Below are 24,388 nucleotides of genomic sequence, written 5' to 3' on the forward strand. Positions count from 1 at the left end.
CTCCACACATAATAAAGGCAGTGATAAAACTCTGATATTACAATAGGAGCATAAAACTACAGTATCAGAAGATCAGCGATCAATATCCATATTCCATGGTAAAGTGTACATGTCAAACCCCAGTAACACTGATTGTGAAGTATATTATTTCAAAAGCTTGTTTCAATTATTTCAGTTTAAATATGTTTACAAATAGCCTATTAACTGCACACAGAAAAAAACACATTGTGAAATTACAAATTCTTGCGCATAATTATTCCCGCTAGAAAAGGGGGTTGGGCTTTGGAGGGAAGTTCAATGATTGGTTGAAATCTCTTCAGACTCTAAACCAATGGGCGACTGGGACGCTCGTATAAACTCAGTGTGTGGCGACGCGATAATTCATTCTTATAGTTTCGACTGAGGAGATTGAAAAAATGAGCGGCAGAGGCAAAACCGGCGGCAAAGCCCGAGCAAAGGCTAAGACTCGCTCCTCCAGGGCGGGACTGCAGTTCCCCGTCGGCCGTGTCCACAGGCTTCTCCGCAAAGGAAACTACGCTCAGCGCGTCGGTGCCGGTGCTCCGGTTTATCTGGCCGCTGTGCTCGAGTATCTCACCGCTGAGATCCTGGAGCTGGCTGGAAACGCCGCTCGGGACAACAAGAAGACCCGCATCATCCCCCGTCACCTGCAGCTGGCGGTGCGCAACGACGAGGAGCTGAACAAACTTCTGGGCGGAGTGACCATCGCTCAGGGCGGCGTGCTGCCCAACATCCAGGCGGTGCTGCTGCCCAAGAAGACCGAGAAGGCCGCCAAATCCAAATAAACTGATTAAACACTGTTTAAGCAACCCAAAGGCTCTTTTAAGAGCCACTCACTTCATCTGATTAAGAGCTCTTTTCTGTTATTTTTTTTATAAACCCTGTGAAGTAATTTGGCTGAGAGTGGAAATGATCTATCAAACCATTAAATGTATCCTTTGTTTTAATCGACAATAGTGAGTCACACACGGTGTGCATTTTTCTGAAAGCACATGATCCCCTAATGTGTTTACTGCCCAAACTATTAAAATAATAGTTATCTCTATTAAGTTCTGATAATGTATTGAATATTTTAAGTATTGAAAATCTATATTTTAGCTTCGGGATAACAAATTGATGAATGTTATTCTGGGTCTTTTGCCCTTTAGTGGCGGCTGCTCTACAGAAAAACTGTCATACGGGCGAATGGCAAACCCTAGTGTGTCTTTTCTGGCTGCGGTGCTTTTATTTAGACTGTATGTGATTGTGTTCTAATCCAAGATCTGCACAACCACTGGGAATTAAGGTCAGTATTTCAGAACAAATAAATACAACGATCCGGGAGGTGTAATTTACTCTTTGTTTAATGTAGTCAACAGAAGCAGCTCGAGCGGGAAACCCTCCGCGTGTTTGAAAAGAGGAAACGCGCAGTCATTGGCTAGCACTCACGCGCAGCCGTCACATATTAGCCAATCACAAGCCTCTGCTCACTTTGCGTCACTGTGAGCTCGCAGCGGTCGAATGCTATAAAGTCAGGCGTGTGCAATAAAGCAGCATTTCCAGCTCCAGCAGGACAGAGAGAAGTAACTCCAGCAATGGCTAGAACCAAGCAGACCGCCCGTAAATCCACCGGTGGCAAAGCCCCGAGGAAACAGCTCGCGACTAAAGCCGCCCGTAAGAGCGCTCCAGCCACAGGCGGCGTCAAGAAGCCTCACCGCTACAGGCCCGGGACCGTGGCTCTGCGGGAGATCCGCCGTTATCAGAAGTCCACCGAGCTGCTGATCCGCAAACTGCCTTTCCAGCGGCTGGTGAGAGAAATCGCCCAGGACTTCAAGACGGATCTGCGCTTCCAGAGCTCCGCGGTCATGGCCCTGCAGGAGGCCAGCGAGGCTTATCTGGTCGGCCTGTTTGAGGACACCAACCTGTGCGCCATCCACGCCAAGAGGGTCACCATCATGCCCAAAGACATCCAGCTGGCCCGCCGCATCCGCGGAGAGCGCGCCTAGACCCGCAGCAAAACCCAAAGGCTCTTTTAAGAGCCACCAAAACTGACCTGAATGAGGCACTTTCCTGTTTAAACGCCGATTATGAGCAGAAAGTTGAGATACATTAGCACTTCCTGCCTCGATTATCTAGATAACTTTCATTATCAATTATTTCTTTTTTTTTTTTTTTTTTCCCACAGTGAATTAATGTTAAATACTACATCTTTGAATCCCTTTTTTTCCCAAGTCATTTCGTTCATTTCAGCAGAATCAAATGCATTTTTTCAACACATTTAGGACATTTGGAATAAAAAATAAACCATAAATAGTATGTAAATTCTGCAAAGAAAATTTGGCATTTCTTTACAGAATCTAATGTTATTTTAAGATATTTTAATTGTATTCAAAATAGCAGTTTCAATATTTTATTCAGATAAGATAAGTGTCTATTGTTATTTAAAGTATTACAGGATCAAGAAAAAAAAGGTCAAATGTCAGTGGTAAAGGGGCTTTTGTGTGGGAGGGAATTTCTGATACAAAATTTATTGTTAAAAGGGATCTTATTACTTTATTCTAAAATGAGTTTTCAGATTACACTATCTTGCAGAATATTAGTCTTTTAAAACGTTTAAAACAAAAAAGAGCGGGAAAGGAACAAAGGAAATGAACTCGTGAGGGTTGTCCTTCAAACATAAAGCGGTGGGCGGGGCTATCATTTACCAGCCTGTGATTGGCCCTCCTTCCTCTCCTGATGTTTAGAGTGGTCCAATGAAATACGAGTTTTGGGTTCTGCCTATGAAAGCAGCCAATCAGAAGAACCCCGCATCTCTTAGTAAATTAGCATACGTCGGTGAATAAAAGCCTCTGTCTCGCTGCTGAGCTGACATTGATCTTCGACATCATGCCTGAACCAGCAAAGCCCGCGCCGAAGAAAGGCTCCAAGAAGGCCGTCACCAAGACCGCCGGTAAGGGAGGAAAGAAGCGCAGAAAGTCCAGGAAGGAGAGCTACGCTATCTATGTGTACAAAGTCCTGAAGCAGGTCCATCCCGACACCGGCATCTCCTCCAAGGCGATGGGCATCATGAACTCTTTCGTCAACGACATCTTCGAGCGCATCGGCGGCGAGGCGTCGCGTCTGGCGCACTACAACAAGCGCTCCACCATCACCTCTAGAGAGATCCAGACCGCCGTGCGTCTGCTGCTGCCCGGAGAGCTGGCCAAACACGCCGTGTCCGAGGGCACAAAGGCTGTGACCAAATACACCAGCTCAAAGTGAGGCGACCTCTGACCTTACCCCCCCCAAAGGCTCTTTTAAGAGCCACCCATCCTCTCAGTTAAAGAGCTTCTACTGTCTGAGATGAATCAATAGTTTGTTCTATTAACAATCTGTTTCAAAAATAAATTCTGAGAACAAAAACATTGTTGCATATCTCAAATTAATGTAAAATGCTAAGAGTTTTAATTAGTTTTACTTAAACAGATGTTCGGTTCACTCACATTAAGTGATATATAAGTATATATATATATTTATATATTAGTGACTGCTTGATTGTTTGTCTTATGAACTTTATCATAGCTCAAACATGATTGACACCGGTTTATACAAACCTCACGTCAAAGTCAAATATTTCAGTGCAATTATTTTTAAGCGCATTAAACTCAACATTTGTTGTTAGACTATGTAAACATTTAAGTAAAGTAGTGTATGAGACTAGCGAAACACAATTCAATCATAATTATGATTAGAAAGTCTGTTATTGCACACATTTTTAATGTAAAATATCTTCTGCTTTGAGGCGATGTTGTTTTCCGGCCCTTCCCATCATTCAGCACATCCATCTGTTTAATGACATGACAAAACTGTTGGGTTGACAAATCACACATTTACATTAAAATATGCATTTTCATGCATAATAAAGTTTGAGAAAGAAACAATAACACAAGTCGTTTACATAAAAAAAAGGGCATCTAATGAATTTAGGCATTGATGAATGATGAATCATCATTTAAGGCTGGGCATGGGCTCAACAATGCTTAGGTAGGTGGGACATGTCAAAGTCACATCCACATGATGGAGGACCCAAGGTTTCCCAGCAGAACATTGCCCAAAGCATCACTGCCTCCACCGCCACGCCTTCTTCCCACAGTGCAGGGAATCCGTGGTCCAGTTCTGATGCTCACGTGCCACTGTTGGTGCTGTGGGCGGGGTCAGGGGTCAGCATGGGCACTGGTCAGAGGCTGTGCCGCCCCACACACAACAAACTGAGATGCTCTGTGTATTCTGACCCCTTTCTATCAGAACCAGCATTAACTTCTTGAGCAGTTTGAGCTCCAGTAGCTCGTCTGTTTGATCACACGGGTATCAATGAGCCTCAGCCGCCCATGACCCTGTGGCCGGTTCTCCACTGGTCCTCCATGACCCTGTGGCCGGTTCTCCACTGGTCCTCCATGACCCTGTGGCCGGTTCTCCACTGGTCCTCCATGACCCTGTGGCCGGTTCTCCACTGGTCCTCCATGACCCTGTGGCCGGTTCTCCACTGGTCCTTCATGACCCTGTGGCCGGTTCTCCACTGGTCCTTCATGACCCTGTGGCCGGTTCTCCACTGGTCCTCCATGACCCTGTGGCCGGTTCTCCACTGGTCCTCCATGACCCTGTGGCCGGTTCTCCACTGGTCCTTCATGACCCTGTGGCCGGTTCTCCACTGGTCCTCCATGACCCTGTGGCTGGTTCTCCACTGGTCCTACATGACCCTGTGGCCGGTTCTCCACTGTTCCTTCATGACCCTGTGGCTGGTTCTCCACTGTTCCTTCATGACCCTGTGGCCGGTTCTCCACTGGTCCTCCATGACCCTGTGGCCGGTTCTCCACTGTTCCTCCAGGACCCTGTGGCCGGTTCTCCACTGGTCCTCCATGACCCTGTGGCCGGTTCTCCACTGGTCCTCCATGACCCTGTGGCCGGTTCTCCACTGGTCCTCCATGACCCTGTGGCTGGTTCTCCACTGGTCCTCCATGACCCTGTGGCCGGTTCTCCACTGGTCCTCCATGACCCTGTGGCTGGTTCTCCACTGGTCCTTCATGACCCTGTGGCCGGTTCTCCACTGGTCCTCCATGACCCTGTGGCCGGTTCTCCACTGGTCCTCCATGACCCTGTGGCCGGTTCACCACTGGTCCTCCATGACCCTGTGGCCGGTTCTCCAATGGTCCTACATGACCCTGTGGCCGGTTCTCCACTGGTCCTCCATGACCCTGTGGCCGGTTCTCCACTGGTCCTCCATGACCCTGTGGCTGGTTCTCCACTGGTCCTACATGACCCTGTGGCCGGTTCTCCACTGGTCCTCCATGACCCTGTGGCCGGTTCTCCACTGTTCCTTCATGACCCTGTGGCTGGTTCTCCACTGTTCCTTCATGACCCTGTGGCCGGTTCTCCACTGGTCCTTCATGACCCTGTGGCCGGTTCTCCACTTGTCCTCCATGACCCTGTGGCCGGTTCTCCACTGTTCCTTCATGACCCTGTGGCCGGTTCTCCACTGTTCCTCGATGACCCTGTGGCCGGTTCTCCACTGGTCCTTCATGACCCTGTGGCCGGTTCTCCACTGTTCCTTCATGACCCTGTGGCCGGTTCTCCACTGGTCCTCCATGACCCTGTGGCCGGTTCTCCACTGGTCCTCCATGACCCTGTGGCCGGTCCTCCACTGGTCCTTCATGACCCTGTGGCCGGTTCTCCACTGGTCCTCCATGACCCTGTGGCCGGTTCTCCACTGTTCCTTCATGACCCTGTGGCCGGTTCTCCACTGGTCCTCCATGACCCTGTGGCCGGTTCTCCACTGGTCCTTCATGACCCTGTGGCCGGTTCTCCACTGGTCCTTCATGACCCTGTTGCCGGTTCTCCACTGGTCCTCCATGACCCTGTGGCCGGTTCTCCACTGGTCCTTCATGACCCTGTGGCCGGTTCTCCACTGGTCCTTCATGACCCTGTGGCCGGTTCTCCACTGTTCCTCCATGACCCTGTGGCCGGTTCTCCACTGGTCCTTCATGACCCTGTGGCCGGTTCTCCACTGATCCTCCATGACCCTGTGGCCGGTTCTCCACTGGTCCTTCATGACCCTGTGGCCGGTTCTCCACTGGTCCTTCATGACCCTGTGGCCGGTTCTCCACTGGTCCTCCATGACCCTGTGGCCGGTTCTCCACTGTTCCTTCATGACCCTGTGGCCGGTTCTTCACTGGTCCTTCATGACCCTGTGGCCGGTTCTCCACTGGTCCTTCATGACCCTGTGGCCGGTTCTCCACTGGTCCTTCATGACCCTGTGGCCGGTTCTCCACTGGTCCACCATGACCCTGTGGCCGATTCTCCACTGGTCCTCCATGACCCTGTGGCCGGTTCTCCACTGGTCCTCCTTGACCCTGTGGCCGGTTCTCCACTGGTCCTTCATGACCCTGTGGCCGGTTCTCCACTGGTCCTCCATGTCCCTGTGGCCGGTTCTCCACTGGTCCTTCATGACCCTGTGGCCGGTTCTCCACTGGTCCTTCATGACCCTGTGGCCGGTTCTCCACTGGTCCACCATGACCCTGTGGCCGATTCTCCACTGGTCCTCCATGACCCTGTGGCCGGTTCTCCACTGGTCCTCCTTGACCCTGTGGCCGGTTCTCCACTGGTCCTCCATGACCCTGTGGCCGATTCTCCACTGGTCCTCCATGACCCTGTGGCCGGTTCTCCACTGGTCCTTCATGACCCTGTGGCCGGTTCTCCACTGGTCCTCCATGACCCTGTGGCCGATTCTCCACTGGTCCTCCATGACCCTGTGGCCGGTTCTCCACTGGTCCTTCATGACCCTGTGGCCGATTCTCCACTGGTCCTCCATGACCCTGTGGCCGGTTCTCCACTGGTCCTCCTTGACCCTGTGGCCGGTTCTCCACTGGTCCTCCATGACCCTGTGGCCGATTCTCCACTGGTCCTCCATGACCCTGTGGCCGGTTCTCCACTGGTCCTTCATGACCCTGTGGCCGGTTCTCCACTGGTCCTCCATGACCCTGTGGCCGATTCTCCACTGGTCCTCCATGACCCTGTGGCCGGTTCTCCACTGGTCCTTCATGACCCTGTGGCCGGTTTTCCACTGGTCCTCCATGACCCTGTGGCCGGTTCTCCACTGGTCCTCCTTGACCCTGTGGCCGGTTCTCCACTGGTCCTCCATGACCCTGTGGCCGATTCTCCACTGGTCCTCCATGACCCTGTGGCCGGTTCTCCACTGGTCCTTCATGACCCTGTGGCCGGTTCTCCACTGGTCCTCCATGACCCTGTGGCCGATTCTCCACTGGTCCTCCATGACCCTGTGGCCGGTTCTCCACTGGTCCTTCATGACCCTGTGGCCGGTTCTCCACTGGTCCTCCACTTTTGATAGAGACTGACCACTGCAGACCGGGAACACCCCACAAGAGCTGCAGTTTTGGAGATGCTCTGACCCAGTCGTCTAGCCCAGTGGTTTTCAAACCCTGGGTCACGACCCAAATGGGTTGCCAGGATGACTTAAAGGTCCCATGGCATGAAATGTTCATTTTATGTGGTTTTTTAACATTAATATGAGTTCCCTAGCCTGTATATGGTCCCCAAGTGGCTAGAAATGTTGATAGGTGTAAACCGAGTTCTGGCTGTCTTTCTCTGCTTTTGAGAAAATTAAAGCTCAGACGAGCTGATCTGGAATCTTCCCTGTATGTCGTCATACGGGGAACAATCACTTCCCCTTCCTCTGCTTTACCCTCCTAGAGAATTCAGAGAAAATGGATTCCGTTTATCAGTTGCGATGTCAGGACAGGCTTTACAATCAGACTTTACCATATGGATTCGACTGCACCGCCACAAACAGTGAGTAAATGTGTTCATTAATGCCTGATCTGTGATCAGTGATTTCTGATGTGTTGCTAATCATTCAAGTTCACTCAGACTTTATTTCTAGATCGTTTAATGATCGCCGTCTTGATGCCCTAAGCGTAATGCATCAGTGAATCAAGCCAGTGACTAAACCATCAACTTCACATCGTTTCTGTTCATAGTGTGAAACAAATCCGTTATTTAAATGATTAAACTACAGAGAGCGATCAGAGAACACTCTTTATAATGTTCGGAGCTGTCAATCACACGTCGTGAGTGTATCTGCACACTTGCCCAAACTGCCGTTATAATGGATGACGCTGTTATGCTGCACAGCGAAGCTCTTACTGTATTCCTGTTGACGTCGTGTTTGCTGTTAGTTGTGGCGAAAGCATTTTGTGAGAGAAATAGCACTGCAATAACGAGATCACTGCATACACTGATCAACAGACTGTCTGTAATAATAATAATAATAATACGTTTAATTTATATAGCGCCTTTCCCAAGCTCAAGGACACTTCACAATAACAGTAAATAACAAGCAGTTTACACATAGACGGACAGTGGACATTTGCCCAGTCCAAGTAATGAGCGATTGCAGTTGCAAATCGCACTACATTTGCAATACAACATGAAAAACAAAGGCAACAAACATTAATTACAGACAGCATGGTGGGCAGTTAGAGTAAAGATGCAACAGATTATTGGTAGTGAGTTAACATTGTGACTGTGTTATGTCAAGTTAACATTGTCATGACTGAAAATACTGATTAAACAAATTTGTTTTGAGTTTACATTTAAATTAATTTAACGTAGTTGTTGTCCTGAGAGCCAGGGGGAGAGAGTTCCATAGCTTAGGGGCTGTAACAAAGAAAGACCTGTACTCAATGCGCATCACTGAGTTCATGTGATTGAACGGCTGCCCCTTGAAAAAGAGCATTCAAGCCAGACGGCTAATATCAGGATAGAAAAAATGCCTTTTATGTCTAAATTATGACATATTTTAATGTAAAAACCAACAATATAAGTACACCTCAGGAAAAATTATAAAATAATAAAAAAATCCATTCATAAAATCAGTCTAGGACTATATAAAAGGAATAAATACACAAAATATATTTTACTTAAATAACAGATAAACAAAAAGAACGAAAAAACTGCGACTGAGCTGGTGAGTCTGGTTCATTATCGTGAGGCGCGGCGCTCCTCAAACAAGTTCAGTGGAAACCAGACGACTGAAAGCACATCTTGTTTTCTTTATTTTACAATAGCACAATGTAAGTAAACACTTTGTAATTTTGAACGATGTCCAACTCTTATTAATGAAAAGACAATGCAGGAAATCTGAACGCATGTGGCGAAAGACAAAACTTGTTGTCCATTACAACATTTATAAAAACAGTCTTCGTGCTTTCAATGTGGAACTAGGAAAAGCTAGACAGACCTTCTTTTCAAATATTATAAATAGAAACATAAACAACACACGCACTCTTTTTGCTACTGTAGAGAGACTAACAACCCCCCCGAGTCACATTCCCAGTGAAATGCTCTCAGACAGCAAATGCAGTGAGTTTGCTTCCTTCTTCTCCGAGAAAATCATTAATATCAGAAATGCGATCAGCACATCCTTGAGTTGCTCTGAGGTGAATCAGATCAGACCACAACCTCAGAAAATTATTATGACTGATTTTGAAGCAATTGATGGTAAAATTTTAGAAGAAACGGTACAGCACCTTAAAACATCAACCTGCGCCCTTGACACACTCCCCACTTCTTTTTTTCAAAAGTGTGTTTAACTGTTTAGAAGCAGATCTCCTAGAAGTGGTAAACTCCTCACTTCTTTCTAGGACTTTTCCAAACTCCCTTAAAACTGCAGTAGTAAAGCCTCTCCTTAAAAAGAGAAATCTGGATAACTCCATACTGAGCAACTACAGACCAATCTCAAATCTCCCCTTCATAGGCAAGATCATTGAAAAAGTTGTTTTCAGTCAGCTGAACAAATTCTTAAGCTCAAACGGATACTTTGACAATTTTCAATCTGGTTTCCGACCGCATCACAGCACAGAGACAGCGCTCATAAAGATTATAAATGATATTCGCCTAAATACAGATACAGGCAAAACATCGATTCTGGTATACTGGACCTCAGTGCCGCATTCGACACTGTTGACCACAACATACTTCTTGACAGGCTAGAAAATTGGGTTGGGCTTTCTGGAATGGTCCTCAAATGGTTCAGGTCATACTTAGAAGGGAGAGGTTATTATGTGAGTATAGGTGACCATAAGTCTGAGTGGACATCCATGACATGCGGAGTCCCACAAGGGTCAATTCTTGCACCACTCCTATTCAACCTGTACATGCTGCCACTCAGCCAAATAATGAAAAATAACAAAATGGCTGACCACAGCTATGCTGACGACACCCAGATCTACTTAGCCCTATCACCAAATGACTACAGCCCCATTGACTCTCTATGTAAATGCATTGATGAAGTTAACAGTTGGATGTGCCAAAACTTTCTTCAGTTAAACAAAGACAAAACTGAAATCACTACATTAGGAAACAAAGATGAAATTCTCAAGGTGAACGCATATCTTGAGGCTAAAGGTCTAAAATAAAAAAATCAAGTCAGGAATCTTGGTGTAATTTTGGAGTCAGACCTGAGTTTCAGTAGTCATGTCAAAGCAATAAATAAATCAGCTTACTATCATCTGAAAAATATTGCAAGAATTAGAAGCTTTATTTCCAGACAAGAATTAGAGAAACTCGTTCATGCTTTTATCACCAGCAGGGTGGATTATTGTAATGGTCTTCTCACTGGCCTTCCCAAAAAGACCATTAGACAGCTGCAGCTCATACAGAACGCTGCTGCCAGGATCCTGAGCAGAACCAGAAAATATGACCACATCACACCAGTCCTCAGGTCTTTACACTGGCTTCCAGTTACATTTAGGATCGATTTTAAAGTACTATTACTTGTATATAAATCACTAAATGACCTAGGACCTCAATACATTGCAGATATGCTGATTAAATACAAACCCAACAGATCACTCAGATCATCAGGATCAAGTCAATTAGAAATACCAAGGGTTCACTCAAAGCAAGGAGAGTCTACGTTTAGCTATTATGCCAGCCGTAGCTGGAACCAGCTTCCTGAACAGATCAGATGTGCTCCAACAGTAGCCACTTTCAAATCCAGACTCAAAACACATCTGTTCAGCTGTGCATTTACTGAATGAGCTATGCCACTGTACGTCTGACTGATTGCACCTTATCTTATGCATTTACTCAATGAGCTCTGTGCTTTGTCCGAACTGCTTGCACTTTAATTATGTTTCATTTTAACCCTGTTTTATTTTTAGTTTTTAATTATACTTTTATTTTTAATTATTTTTTATTTTGTTAAGGCTGTCTGGGTGGAAGAGGTTGAGAGACGGGGGAGCGATCTGTAAGGGTACTGTCTTAACGCACAGTTACCTGACAAATATTTTTAAAGTAAACCTGACTCTCCATTTTCTTCCACCCCAGATAGGGGATTTCATCTTTATTTTTATTTCCTTTTAATTTCCTTTTAATTCCTATTATAACTATTATACTATTTTAACTTCATTTCTGTGTAAAGCACTTTGAATTGCCACTGTGTATGAAATGTGCTATACAAATAAACTTGCCTTGCCTTGCCTTGCCTATTATCTGTATGACCAAAATGGCGAAGTATTTTATGTTTCCTCTGTTCGATCGTGCGGGCGCCATACGCGCACACACAACATATTGCAGCATTGCACACTTGATATCGCAGCCTGTTCATTATCAGCGTAAAATAATCAACCTAACATATGAAAAGTTACACAGCTCAGTCAGTAGTAGCCTACAATTCGTGCCATTCAGCGTGAGCTCCGCCGCTGTGGAGTTTCCAAGCACATTTGTGCTCATGTGAAGAGGAAGATTTTTCCATCAGTATTGGGACGAGAGTGAAGTACAAAGGCTATAATAAATAATGGTTTAGCATACAAATACATTGCAAATATGGAAACTTTGGATTCCAATGAGAGAGGCTAGTTGAGCCCAACGCTGGTTACTTTGAGTTTCTCATTATATTATTTTGTTTCGGCTTTATAGTTATAGCCTAAATATATTTTTATTTCTTGATCTGTTCTGTTCTAGGCCTATATGGTCGCGACTCGTGAAAAAAAAGAAAAGGTCGCTCTTAAAAAAGTTTGAAAACCATTCTAGTCGTCACAATCTAGCCCTTGTCAAACTCGCTCAAATCCTTACGCTTGCCCATTTTTCCTGCTTCTAACACATCAACTCTGTGGACAAAAGGTTCACTTGCTGCCTAATATATCCCACCCACTAACAGGAGATGAAGAGATCATCAGTGTTATCACCTGTCATAATGTTATGCCTGATCTGTGTACAACAATTACTGTAAGTGATTTTGTTTTTCATTTTTGTAGGGTATCAGTAAAGACTCTCTCTAATGTATATATTCACTTTTCAATTATGAAATTTATTTTAGCAATCCTAATCAAGGTTTTTATCCTTAGGCCTTGTTGTTTTTGACTTTCCCTTTGAACGAAAGTTGGAAAAATGAAATGGCATCATATAATAAAGCCCTCATCCACTTCTTTAGAGGGAAAACCCACTCTAGTGTCACCTGATATATCAGAAGAGTGGACATTGAGAGTAGATGTGATTGTTAAAGTAATGTTTAAAGTTGAAGAATTAGCTTGAAGAATTAGCTCTCTGCAATGTTTTACATCTAAACCCATCACTGTAAAAAATCACTGTAAAAAAATCGCTGTAAAAATACGGGACATTTTGTACAGTAATTTACTGTTCTTCAAAAATACAGCTGAATACTGTAAATGAGGCAGAATTTGACGAGCAAATTAATAACGGTAAGCTACCGGATAATACAGTATTTTTTTTATTATAGTCACATGCTTGAGCCTGCTCACAACCCATAGGAAAATCACAAAGCATCAAATCCCATCAACAGGCGTGCAACCAAAAAGGATTTGCATTACATTTAACTTTTAACATTATATTACTTGAATAGTTTATTGTGAGAAAGAAGAATAAGACGACGATTAAATGAAGGAAGGCTATTTTCCCTCCGACTGTGACCCTGCCAGCACAGACCAGTGGACGGCGCTTCATCTGCATGTGGCTTCACCAATTTATCAAGGTAAATGCAAACTGAAAAAAAGTGTAATTTTGTGATATTGACTTGATTTATTATCAAATCGACGTCTTTATTTTAAAATGTGCACTAAAGCAATGAGGCTAACAGTTACTTCTGGCAGTTTCTTCTCTGTTTTACACAATACCATTCCTTGAGAGATTTTAGCTTAAAATAATTGTCTGTTAAAATGGTAAGATTATTTTGATGTGGTGGTCTGTGGATTGTAGTATAAAAATGATAACCTGCAACATATGTGCTAAGACCTGCAGCAATGCAGCCTATGCTAGTTACAAAGTGTTTTGCCAAATGCTAAGTGTGATTTCCATGACTGCACACTAACTTTTTCTACGTTTTCAGCCATCAAGTGTCACACATACACTCACCTAAAGGATTCTTAGGAACACCATACTAATACTGTGTTTGACCCTATTTTGCCTTCAGAGCTGCCTTAATTCTATGTGGCATTGATAGCGCAAAGACCGCCACAACCAACCGACGCGGAGCTAACGTTAGTTGATAGATTAAACTTCGAACACATCTTCCTTTCTTACGAATGACTTCAGTGCCGTTCTTTGTTCTTTCCTCAAAGAAAAGCTTAACTCCAAGTCTTCCAGAGTAGCGGCCAAAACCGATTTGAAAGACCTGTAGCACGCAGAACCTCCGCAACTCCGCTCCGTCAGTATGTTAAGCCCGCCCATCGGCTCTACACACGCTGTGATTGGCCTGACCAGAGTTTGGTTTTTCCAGCTCTGAGGTCTACCGAGAGTTGCTAGACTACACTCGCGGCAAAATAAAAGTTCTGCCGCTAGGGTGCGTCTAGATTTCTAGGCTAGATGTTGAGTACACCCTGCAAGTCCACAACTGATACTGCTGGGTAAGTGTCACATAAGCCAGGCATGGGGTATAAAACAATAAAACAGTATAGAACAGACTGTTGGGGACACAGTTTTAGACCCAGAGACCAGATATGTTGAATGAAGACCAGGAGTCAAGAGTTCGATTAATTAAAGAAATTTACTGAAGAATAGTTTGGTTTCATCAGCAGAAGCCAGCGTCAGAGTCTCTAGTGGAATCGCAGGCCAGACTCTAACTCACAGAGAATTTTTCCCCACCAGTTATACTGGTTACAAGGACATTGATTACATCAACAATAACAGATGGCCTAAGCCTTAATTCGCTACGGAGACCTAAAAGTCTAAACATTTGTCACACATGTATAGATATGCCGGAATGGCGTAGTTTAGTCGGGATGCTCGTCACAACATCAATACCACAAGGGTGAGATTGGCCTCGGACATTGTAAAGGGCGCCTGCCTGTCGTGAGGGGGGTCAGACCCCTATCAGAGAGCTCCAACAAACCTGCACAGAACTTGTAAAGATGCACACACATACAAGCACTAGGGCATCACACTCTAGTTAATGTCAGGGGATTATGACCGCTTATCAAGAGAACACTCAATACCCAAACAACGACTCCGTCATAACTATCGCGAGAGGGAGCCATGCATGGAGGTCAACCCAGAGCAGCTGGGGAGACTAGTTTTAATACTACAAAATCATCCTCAACCTAAATATATAAAGGTATGAAATCACACAGAATTACAATAATCTCTAGATTACATATGAAAGCAGAGAAAGAGATATTTATTTTGATTATCCTTGATTATTCAGGTTATGGATATAATAAAAGAATCATTGAAAAGGATATGTGTATAAAAGAAGAGACAGGTATCTGACCTGCCGCTTCACCTGCTGCTTCAAGACTATTTAATTGCTCTCTTTCTGTATTCAAAGAGGATATTTTAAAGAATGTTGGTTACCAGACAGTTGACAGCAGCCATTGACTTCCATTGTGATTTTTTTCTCCTATGACAGTCAGTGCGGTCCGTCAACTGTCTGGTCACCACCATTCTTTAAAATATCTTATTTTGTATTAAACAGAAAAATGAAACTCATACAGGTTTGGAACAACATGAGGATGAGTAAATGATGACAACATTTTCATTTTTGGGTGAACTATCCCTTTAACACTGCTGACAAAGTTATATAATGTTGTCTATGATACTCAGGTCTCATTATGCCTCAGAGCAAACTTACTGCCATAATGGCAAATTTGAATGCAATGTGTTTTAAATGTCTAAAGTGCAATTCATCTTTATACCTCACCTAATATATTATATTTCTGTGTAATTACATTGTAGACGTTCTATTGGTGTGAACCACGAAAGGGAGGCTTGTGCAGAAAAAGGCGACAACTGTCAATCTTCATGTGGCCACCCTCTTAAAAAAAAACTCATGGAGTGGGGCTTTATTTAATCAGGTTTAATCAGCATTGAGTTCTGCAAACCAGATGTTTACATAAAGTCACAGCATTATGATCTGTTCAGGCCAGTCTCACTGGTGAAGCAAAAATAATGTCATTCAATGAATGGATTTGATGTTATCAGCTTTAATAAAAGCATGTTTTAGAGTCATCTTTTGTTTGAGGCATTTGTTTGCCAGCAATTTGCAGTGTTTTTTGTTTTAGAATGCAAATTTTAAACCATCAATTTCTCACATTTTACAGTACTTTAATACATTTTATAGTAAATAAACCGTTTATGGAGATTACAGTAGGAACACTAAAATAACAGAATAACGGGAGCGAAACACCTGACAGTATTATACTGTGCAGCCTATAGTACTGTAATATGTTTTACAGTATTAAACTGTTGTTTTAGATTACAACAGGTCCACTGTAAAATTACAGCATTCTACAGGTAAATTAATGGGGAAATTTGTTGTGTGTGAGCGATAGGAAATCATCCAGCCATCCATTCATTATACCACTTGTCCAGCCTGTTATTATTTTGTCCACACTGTCTTACAATAATTTCATACATTCAGCAAAAACATACTAATAATTCAGTGACAATGATAATTTACTGGAGCATCAATAATGCAGAAAACAAAAACACCTTTCAGGCATTTGTAAAAGAAAACTGTAAAACGATGCGGTTGTGAGAAAGTCAGAGCAGTTCACACACAATATTCATATTTTCTGATAATGTATTAACTGATATGCTTTTAAAGGGACAAAGGATGAATTCGAATCATACGTATTTGAAACTGTAGTTTTTGTCCCTAACACGGTTGATCTTCCATTTCATTTATTCTGTTTAAAAATGTATTTACCTGAGCTTGACCAAAATAATTTTTCAAATGTTTTACATCAGCCTATCATATACAACGTTTATTTAAAAAAAAAAAATTAGTTTGATTTTCTACATTTTATGAAGGCAAAAGGCACCAAATCCCAGGAATGAGCCGCCAATCCCAGCGGTGTAACCCTGAACACACTCATTCTCTTGATCTGTGTGTTTGTTCAGGGTTAGAGCTGAACTATATTCTGACTAAACCACAACATCTGAGCAAAAATATCAAACATATACTGCAAATGATACGACAATGTTTATTATTTATATTTCTTCATTTAGAAGACACTTTTATCCAAAGAGACGTACAAATGATCAGGATGCAATGACATAAGAAATGCTAGTAAGTTTCAAACATTGTCCAGAAAAGTACAAGTTAGCACAAGGAGGGAAATAGGAAAGCGTGAGAAAAATAAGTTCTTGCTGTAAGTGCATGAACAACTCATTCACATGAGCTTTAACACAATCCTCATTCACATGCCGAAAACTGAGATGAATGAGAGATGAGGAGAAACAAATATGATGATTTAGTTCAAACATTAACACTTGAGTGATCATGTGTATTTATTATTATGATTATTGTTATTATGAGGACAGATCATCTGCTGGTCAGACATGAGAGTCCCAGAGAGACTCGGATCCTCCAGATGTTCGTGTGCTTCAAGCCGCCCAAAACAGCAGCTGTATGAAAGCCTCCTCACGCCCTCACTGAGGCTGATTTCATTAAAGTCTCTTTCAGACTGTCTGCTGAACACACAGAGACGCGCTTGGGCTTTTATCCGCATTTACACTTAAACTATCCATCAGATTCACACGCGACTTTCCCCCGTGGCTGATGCTCGCCTTGGGTTTGATCTGATGGAGGCGAAAGAAACTTTTCCTCTTCGCGTGTTTTAGTCTCTAATGAAAGCTCAGAGCCTCTGCTCGGTGTTCACTTTGTTTTGACGGTGACAAACTATTTCACCGCTTCAGTTTTGCCCCAAATGTGAGAGAAGAAAACACACGCGTGAGGGGCTCGTGGACGCGCACAGACACCGAGCGGGCAGGTTGAGTCTATAAGGTTCTCATGTGTTATTGAAGAGCGCAGCGCCGCGCGAGCGCCAGTCATTGCTGAACCCAGACAGCGCTTTTACAGACTTTAGATCCGATCAGAGAGAGATGGCAGAAACCGCCCCAGCCCCGGCTGCTGCCGCCCCGGCCAAAGCGCCCAAGAAGAAGTCCGCGGCGAAAGCCAAGAAAGCGGGTCCAGGCGTCGGCGAGCTCATCGTCAAAGCTGTGTCCGCATCCAAGGAGAGGAGCGGCGTGTCCCTCGCCGCCCTGAAGAAAGCGATCGCCGCCGGCGGCTACGACGTGGAGAAGAACAACTCCCGCGTCAAGATCGCCATCAAGAGCCTGGTGACTAAAGGCACCCTGGTGCAGGTCAAAGGGACCGGCGCCTCGGGCTCATTCAAGCTCAACAAGCAGCAAGCCGAGACCAAGAAGAAGCCCGTGGCCAAGAAAGCGGCTCCTAAAGCGAAGAAGCCCGCGGCCAAGAAACCCGCCGCCGCCAAGAAGGCGACGAAGAGCCCAAAGAAGCCCAAAGCCGCCGCCAAGAAATCGCCCAAGAAGGCCAAGAAACCCGCCGCCACAGCCGCTAAGAAGGCGACGAAGAGCCCCAAGAAGGCAAAGAAGCCAGCAGCCGCTAAGAAAGCCGCCAAGAGCCCCAAAAAAGCCAAGGCAGCGAAACCCAAGACGGCGAAGCCTAAAGCCGCCAAGCCTAAAAGGGCAGCTCCCAAAAAGAGGTAAATCTTTAGAAGTACAAACAAATAAAGTTTGTTCCCCAACGGCTCTTTTAAGAGCCACCCACTAACTCTGAGAAAGAGCAAATCTTGTGTATTTAAATGATTTCAGTGAATTGTGAAAATAAACAGCCTAGATGTGACTTGCAGCCACTTATACTCGTGCATATATAAACTATAAAATACTGAAATAAATGACCAGATTAAATATGTCTTGTATCACTAAAACATTTTATCCATAAAACAACACAGAACAGACACACTTAACACCACACACAATAAATGCAGTGATAAAACTGATATTACAATAGAATTTACAACTACAGTATCAGAATATATATAATAATAATAATAGATATCATATTCCATGTTAAAGTGTGCCCGTCAAACCCCAGTAACACTGATAGTGAAGTACATTATTCCAAAAGCTTGTTTAAATTATTTCAATCATCATTGATGATTACAGTCCAAATGGGATGTTTTATAACTCAGTACAGACAGAATATATTCACTCGACACTGCTGGAGGATTGTGACTCAATCACACACAATAAAGGCAGTGATAAAACTACAATATTACAAAAGGACTATAAAACTACAGTATCAGGAGATGAATATGTCCAAAATATACAGTGTGTGAAAGGTGTAGCACTAGAAACAGCGATTAATATCCATATCCCATGTTAAAGTGTGCGTGTCGAACCCCAGTAACACATCGAGAGTGAAGTAAATTATTTGAAAAGCTTGTTTAAATTTCACCATTTTGGTTCAAATGTGTTTACACATATTAACTGCACACAGAATTAATAATATTATTAATATTATATTAATATAATAAATTTATATTAAAGGATATAATTCCCTTACCATCTGTAATGCACTTATATACATTTATTTATAAATGTTGCGCTTTGGAGGGAAGTTCAGTGATTGGTTGAAATCTCTTCAGACTCTAAACCAATGAGCGACTGGCACTCTCGTATAAAGACGGTGTGTGGAGGCACATAGTTTTATTCTCTTAGTTTCATCTGAGGTGATTGAAAAAAAAAAAATGAGCGGAAGAGGCAAAACCGGCGGCAAAGCCCGAGCAAAGGCTAAGACTCGCTCCTCCAGGGCGGGACTGCAGTTCCCCGTCGGCCGTGTCCACAGGCTTCTCCGCAAAGGAAACTACGCTCAGCGCGTCGGTGCCGGTGCTCCGGTTTATCTGGCCGCTGTGCTCGAGTATCTCACCGCTGAGATCCTGGAGCTGGCTGGAAACGCCGCTCGGGACAACAAGAAGACCCGCATCATCCCCCGTCACCTGCAGCTGGCGGTGCGCAACGACGAGGAGCTGAACAAACTTCTGGGCGGAGTGACCATCGCTCAGGGCGGCGTGCTGCCCAACATCCAGGCGGTGCTGCTGCCCAAGAAGACGGAGAAGGCCGCCAAATCCAAATAAACTGATTAATTACTCTTTTAGCAACCCAAAGGCTCTTTTTAGAGCCACCCACTTTATCTGATAAAGAGCACTTTTCTGTTTTTTATAGTCATTTTGCTGAGAGTGGAAATGATCTATCAAACCAGTAAAATGTAACGTTATCATTATCCTTCATGAATCACCCACTTCTTCTCGACGCTTTTTCATGATGGTTTATAGAATTATTACTCCGTGTCGCCCTCTGTCGTTTCAAAGAATAGCACAGCGGCAGGCGCGTTGAGTATAAACGCCTCGTCCGTTTGGGGCGGAGCCAGGCGAAAGTATAAACAAAGCGATAAACGTAAATCGTCCCGGTGTGAACGGGCATTAAAAGTGCATGGGCTGTTCTGAAACTTTTATGGGATGATGAAGGTCAAAGAAAAGATTACTTTTATGGAGCAAGTTCAGTTAAAGAGAGACATAGTGTAGATCAGAGAGACCTGAAATCATTCATATTCTATAAATATACCTGACATGTCACATACAAATATACTGTTATATACAATTAATGCATTCAATGTATTAATTTTTTATTCAGTATCTTTATATATAATATATAATTATCTTCGTCTAATATCATCTTCCTTAAACAAATCTTATAAAACCTGTTTTTTTATATTAAAAAATTATATATTTACCAGGGTTAGGGTTAAATCACATGTTTTGTGCTGAACCATATCGAGGGGCGGGGCGTGTTGAGCGGTGCTGGTTACCTTCAGGTCCTGTAGGTCAATATAAACTGCCTCCTCGTAGCGCTTCTCCTCTATATTCTGTTGCCACTCGACCGACTGAAGTTCTCATAGTTAATCATGTCTGGAAGAGGCAAAGGCGGGAAAGGGGGCGGGAAAGGGCTCGGCAAAGGAGGCGCGAAGCGTCACCGCAAAGTTTTGCGCGATAACATCCAGGGAATCACCAAACCCGCCATCCGTCGTCTGGCTCGCCGCGGCGGGGTCAAGCGCATCTCCGGTCTGATCTACGAGGAGACCCGCGGAGTGTTGAAGGTGTTCCTGGAGAACGTGATCCGCGATGCCGTGACTTACACCGAGCACGCCAAGAGAAAGACCGTCACCGCCATGGATGTTGTGTACGCGCTGAAGCGGCAGGGACGCACCCTGTACGGCTTCGGAGGATAAACGCCTGAGATCAAGAGAAACCACAAACCCAACGGCTCTTTTAAGAGCCACACACTCCCTCACACAAAGAGTCATGTCACAATATTGTTGGTCATATGGAAATTGAAATAACCTTTTTTTTCTATAAACTGAAATAAATGCCCAATTTTACATTACAGATATTTCACACGGATGGGTTGTTTTTTTATAAACGACTGTAGAATTTACAAGTGGTCCACTAAACCTGTTTTATATGCCCCATTATTCTACAAGGATAATAAACAATCTGAATAAATAACAGAAATGTGAAAGTCCTGCAAAGAAAATATTGGCGTTTCATCAAGTAATTTAAGGTTCTAAGGTGTTTTAATGCTGAATAATTGCATTGAAATCAGCTTTTTGCTTTATCTATTTGAGTTCTAACCTGTATTTCAACTTTTGCAATTCAGTGATTTACAGAATTCAAGAAAAAAGTTAAATTTGGGGAAAAATGTAATGTTACAAAATCTATTTTTTAAAAGGGATCTTATTACTTTATTCTAAAATAAGTTGTCAGATTACACTATCCTGCAGAATATTAGTCTTTTCAAACTTGTATTAAAGAAAAAAGAGCGGGACATGAACAAAGCAAACGAGATCGTGTGGGTCTCATTCAAACACAAAGTGGTGGGCGGGGCTAATATTTGCCTGCCTGTGATTGGCCCTCGTTCCTATCATGTTGCTTTGAGTTGACCAATGAAATATGAGTTTCTGGGTTCGGCCTATGAAAGCAGCCAATCAGAAGAATCCTGTATCTCTTAGTAAATTAGCATCTGGCGGTGAATAAAAGCCTCTGTCTCGCTGCTGAGCTCACATTGATTATCGACATCATGCCTGAACCAGCAAAGCCCGCGCCGAAGAAAGGCTCCAAGAAGGCCGTCACCAAGACCGCCGGTAAGGGAGGAAAGAAGCGCAGAAAGTCCAGGAAGGAGAGCTATGCTATCTATGTGTACAAAGTCCTGAAGCAGGTTCATCCCGACACCGGCATCTCCTCCAAGGCGATGGGCATCATGAACTCTTTCGTCAACGACATCTTCGAGCGCATCGGCGGCGAGGCGTCGCGTCTGGCGCACTACAACAAGCGCTCCACCATCACCTCTAGAGAGATCCAGACCGCCGTGCGTCTGCTGCTGCCCGGAGAGCTGGCCAAACACGCCGTGTCCGAGGGCACAAAGGCTGTGACCAAATACACCAGCTCAAAGTGAGGCGACCTCTGACCTTACCCCCCCAAAGGCTCTTTTAAGAGCCACACATTCTCTCAGTTAAAGAGCTTCTACTGTCTGTGAGATTAATTAACCAATTTAATCCCTAACTGTCACCAGGGATGTCATGAATGTGTATGTTTTGGAAATGTATTCAAAAATATTGGTGTACATTATTGTCTTTTGATTAGTCCATGAACAAAACTGGTTTCATGTCTGGTCAGAATTGTGACGGTAGAACATGAGAAGACTTAAGTCTATGGTGTTAATGCCATTTACACAATGTTAAACTTTTTTTTATATATATATAGTAAAGGTGTAAACATTGTCATGGTCTGGTTAAAAAGGACCAAATGCTATCCCTATACAGCAGTACGGCACAATTAATCAAACTTATTTAAAAAAGTGAAAAATTATAGAAAACCCGAAGGTAATTATAAACATTATAAAAGGAAATAAAACAAATGTACAGATACGTTGGTTAGATATAGAGATAAAACTGTAAAACAGAACTAGATTGTCAAGTCACCTTTATTTATATAGCTCTTTTTATAATACAGATTGTTTCAAAGCAGCTTTACAGTCGTAACAGGAAAATAATGCAACAGAATTTGATTTGGCTGGACAGTAGGGATGGGGAAATGAAGCCTCATGAAGCAGTGAGGCTTTCCCCTGACTGTTTCGGGAAAAGATTGAAAGCTTCGAGAGTGTCAAGAACAGCGCCATCTGGTGCTTATTTAAAATAAAGCAGGCAGAAGTCTGTGGAAGAAGCTCTGTCAGATGAAGCAACCACAACACACTCCCATCGCTTCAATGCTATGTGTACAAATAAAAGCTTTATATGTTTGTGTTTAATGTTTCCAGTAAATAAATTAATTGACCCATTAAAGTGTGTCAATAAAATATAATATGAGCTTATATGATTCAATAAGATGTAACGTAGGCCTACTCTCCACACACACACACACACACACACACACACACACACACACACACACACACACACACACACACACACACACACACACACACACACACACACACACACACACACACACACACACACACACACACACACACACACACACACACACACACACACACACACACACACACACACACACACACACACACACACACACACACACACACACACACACACACACACACACACACACACACACACACACACACACACACACACACACACACACACACACACACACACACACACACACACACACACACACACACACACACACACACACACACACACACACACACACACACACACACACACACACACACACACACACACACACACACACACACACACACACACACACACACACACACACACACACACACACACACACACACACACACACACACACACACACACACACACACACACACACACACACACACACACACACACACACACACACACACACACACACACACACACACACACACACACACACACACACACACACACACACACACACACACACACACACACACACACACACACACACACACACACACACACACACACACACACACACACACACACACACACACACACACACACACACACACACACACACACACACACACACACACACACACACACACACACACACACACACACACATTGTGTGATAGGATCATCTGTAATTAAATTATGACACGGCAGTGATAGTGCTTGTGTAACAGTAGGAATGACAGTAAGGTGATAAAGGTTTTAATTATTTTCATTAAGAAATAAAAGCTGTTTCACAGTGTTGGGGCTGAGTCTATTTTTCCTCTTAGACAGCACTTCCCCAGCCTTGGAGAACACTCTTTCACATGGTACAGAGGAGGCTGGGGTACAGAAACTGTAATGCCAATGTAAATAGATGGGGGTACACATGTTTCTGCTTTCTCCAGTATTCAAGTGGGTCTTCAGCTCTTTGTATGTTTGCCTCTGTAAGATATTTATCCACTTCAATGATCGCATCAGAAGTGGCATTTGAGCTTTGTTTGTGCTGGTCTACATCAGTGTCCAACAGGAGCCAAAGGTTTCCACCTAAGAAGTGTGAGGAGAAAAATATTTAATTGGGAATGACTGTACATGTACATTGACTGAATATAACACACATCAACGGTCAACAATGATAAAATTGAATAATATTATATACAATTGAAGGGTCAAGGGTCAAGCCAAACATCACTTGTCTCTTCATCAGACACATATCCTTCAAGAATGATTTTATGTTCAATATTAAAATAAGAATGAATGATAATCAAGTTATAACAGGGTCCTACATTTGATAAATCAGTTCTCTATATTCAAGGAGTGATTTTGAATATTGTAGTGTTTTAGTTGCTCTGTGCTTTTGAATCCAGCTCTGATGTCTGTGTCAAGATGTGCTGACAGGCAAATGTCCTTGGTGTTTGAAGTGAGAAGAGCTCAGCATGTGTTAACTGTATGTCTTCCTAAAGCGACCCCCGGGGTCATCTATGTTACAGCTATGTGACTCTTTTGGGGACTCAAAATGTAACAGAAATGTACCTCTCTGATATA

At 43.7% G+C, this 24,388-nt stretch overlaps 7 protein-coding genes across 7 annotated transcripts; all 7 read left to right on the forward strand.

Annotated features, from left to right (window-relative positions):
* Positions 1 to 416: 416 nt before the first annotated feature.
* LOC307121407 (histone H2A) lies at positions 417 to 803 on the forward strand (the record flags this gene model as incomplete). Its single annotated transcript, XM_079808996.1, has 1 exon — positions 417 to 803. The coding sequence occupies one exon, from the start codon at positions 417 to 419 to the stop codon at positions 801 to 803; it is 387 nt and encodes a 128-aa protein (XP_079665122.1).
* A 789-nt stretch (positions 804 to 1,592) lies between these two features.
* Positions 1,593 to 2,003, forward strand: LOC307121516 (histone H3.2; the record flags this gene model as incomplete). Its single annotated transcript, XM_079809126.1, has 1 exon — positions 1,593 to 2,003. The coding sequence occupies one exon, from the start codon at positions 1,593 to 1,595 to the stop codon at positions 2,001 to 2,003; it is 411 nt and encodes a 136-aa protein (XP_079665252.1).
* Positions 2,004 to 2,883: 880 nt separating this feature from the next.
* Positions 2,884 to 3,258, forward strand: LOC307121449 (histone H2B-like; the record flags this gene model as incomplete). The annotated part of the gene is made up of 1 exon (XM_079809042.1): positions 2,884 to 3,258. One exon carries the CDS (start codon positions 2,884 to 2,886, stop codon positions 3,256 to 3,258), a length of 375 nt encoding a protein of 124 aa, XP_079665168.1.
* A 14,133-nt stretch (positions 3,259 to 17,391) lies between these two features.
* LOC307122254 (histone H1-like) lies at positions 17,392 to 18,018 on the forward strand (the record flags this gene model as incomplete). Its single annotated transcript, XM_079810263.1, has 1 exon — positions 17,392 to 18,018. The coding sequence occupies one exon, from the start codon at positions 17,392 to 17,394 to the stop codon at positions 18,016 to 18,018; it is 627 nt and encodes a 208-aa protein (XP_079666389.1).
* Positions 18,019 to 19,061: 1,043 nt separating this feature from the next.
* On the forward strand, positions 19,062 to 19,448 carry LOC307121499 (histone H2A; the record flags this gene model as incomplete). Its single annotated transcript, XM_079809102.1, has 1 exon — positions 19,062 to 19,448. The coding sequence occupies one exon, from the start codon at positions 19,062 to 19,064 to the stop codon at positions 19,446 to 19,448; it is 387 nt and encodes a 128-aa protein (XP_079665228.1).
* An 827-nt stretch (positions 19,449 to 20,275) lies between these two features.
* On the forward strand, positions 20,276 to 20,599 carry LOC307121284 (histone H4-like; the record flags this gene model as incomplete). The annotated part of the gene is made up of 1 exon (XM_079808816.1): positions 20,276 to 20,599. The coding sequence occupies one exon, from the start codon at positions 20,276 to 20,278 to the stop codon at positions 20,597 to 20,599; it is 324 nt and encodes a 107-aa protein (XP_079664942.1).
* An 848-nt stretch (positions 20,600 to 21,447) lies between these two features.
* On the forward strand, positions 21,448 to 21,822 carry LOC307121446 (histone H2B-like; the record flags this gene model as incomplete). The annotated part of the gene is made up of 1 exon (XM_079809039.1): positions 21,448 to 21,822. The coding sequence occupies one exon, from the start codon at positions 21,448 to 21,450 to the stop codon at positions 21,820 to 21,822; it is 375 nt and encodes a 124-aa protein (XP_079665165.1).
* Between the last annotated feature and the right edge of the window lie 2,566 nt (positions 21,823 to 24,388).

Source organism: Gobio gobio (genome assembly GCF_949357685.1).
Source record: "Gobio gobio genome assembly, chromosome: 25".
Classification (NCBI taxonomy): domain Eukaryota; kingdom Metazoa; phylum Chordata; class Actinopteri; order Cypriniformes; family Gobionidae; genus Gobio; species Gobio gobio.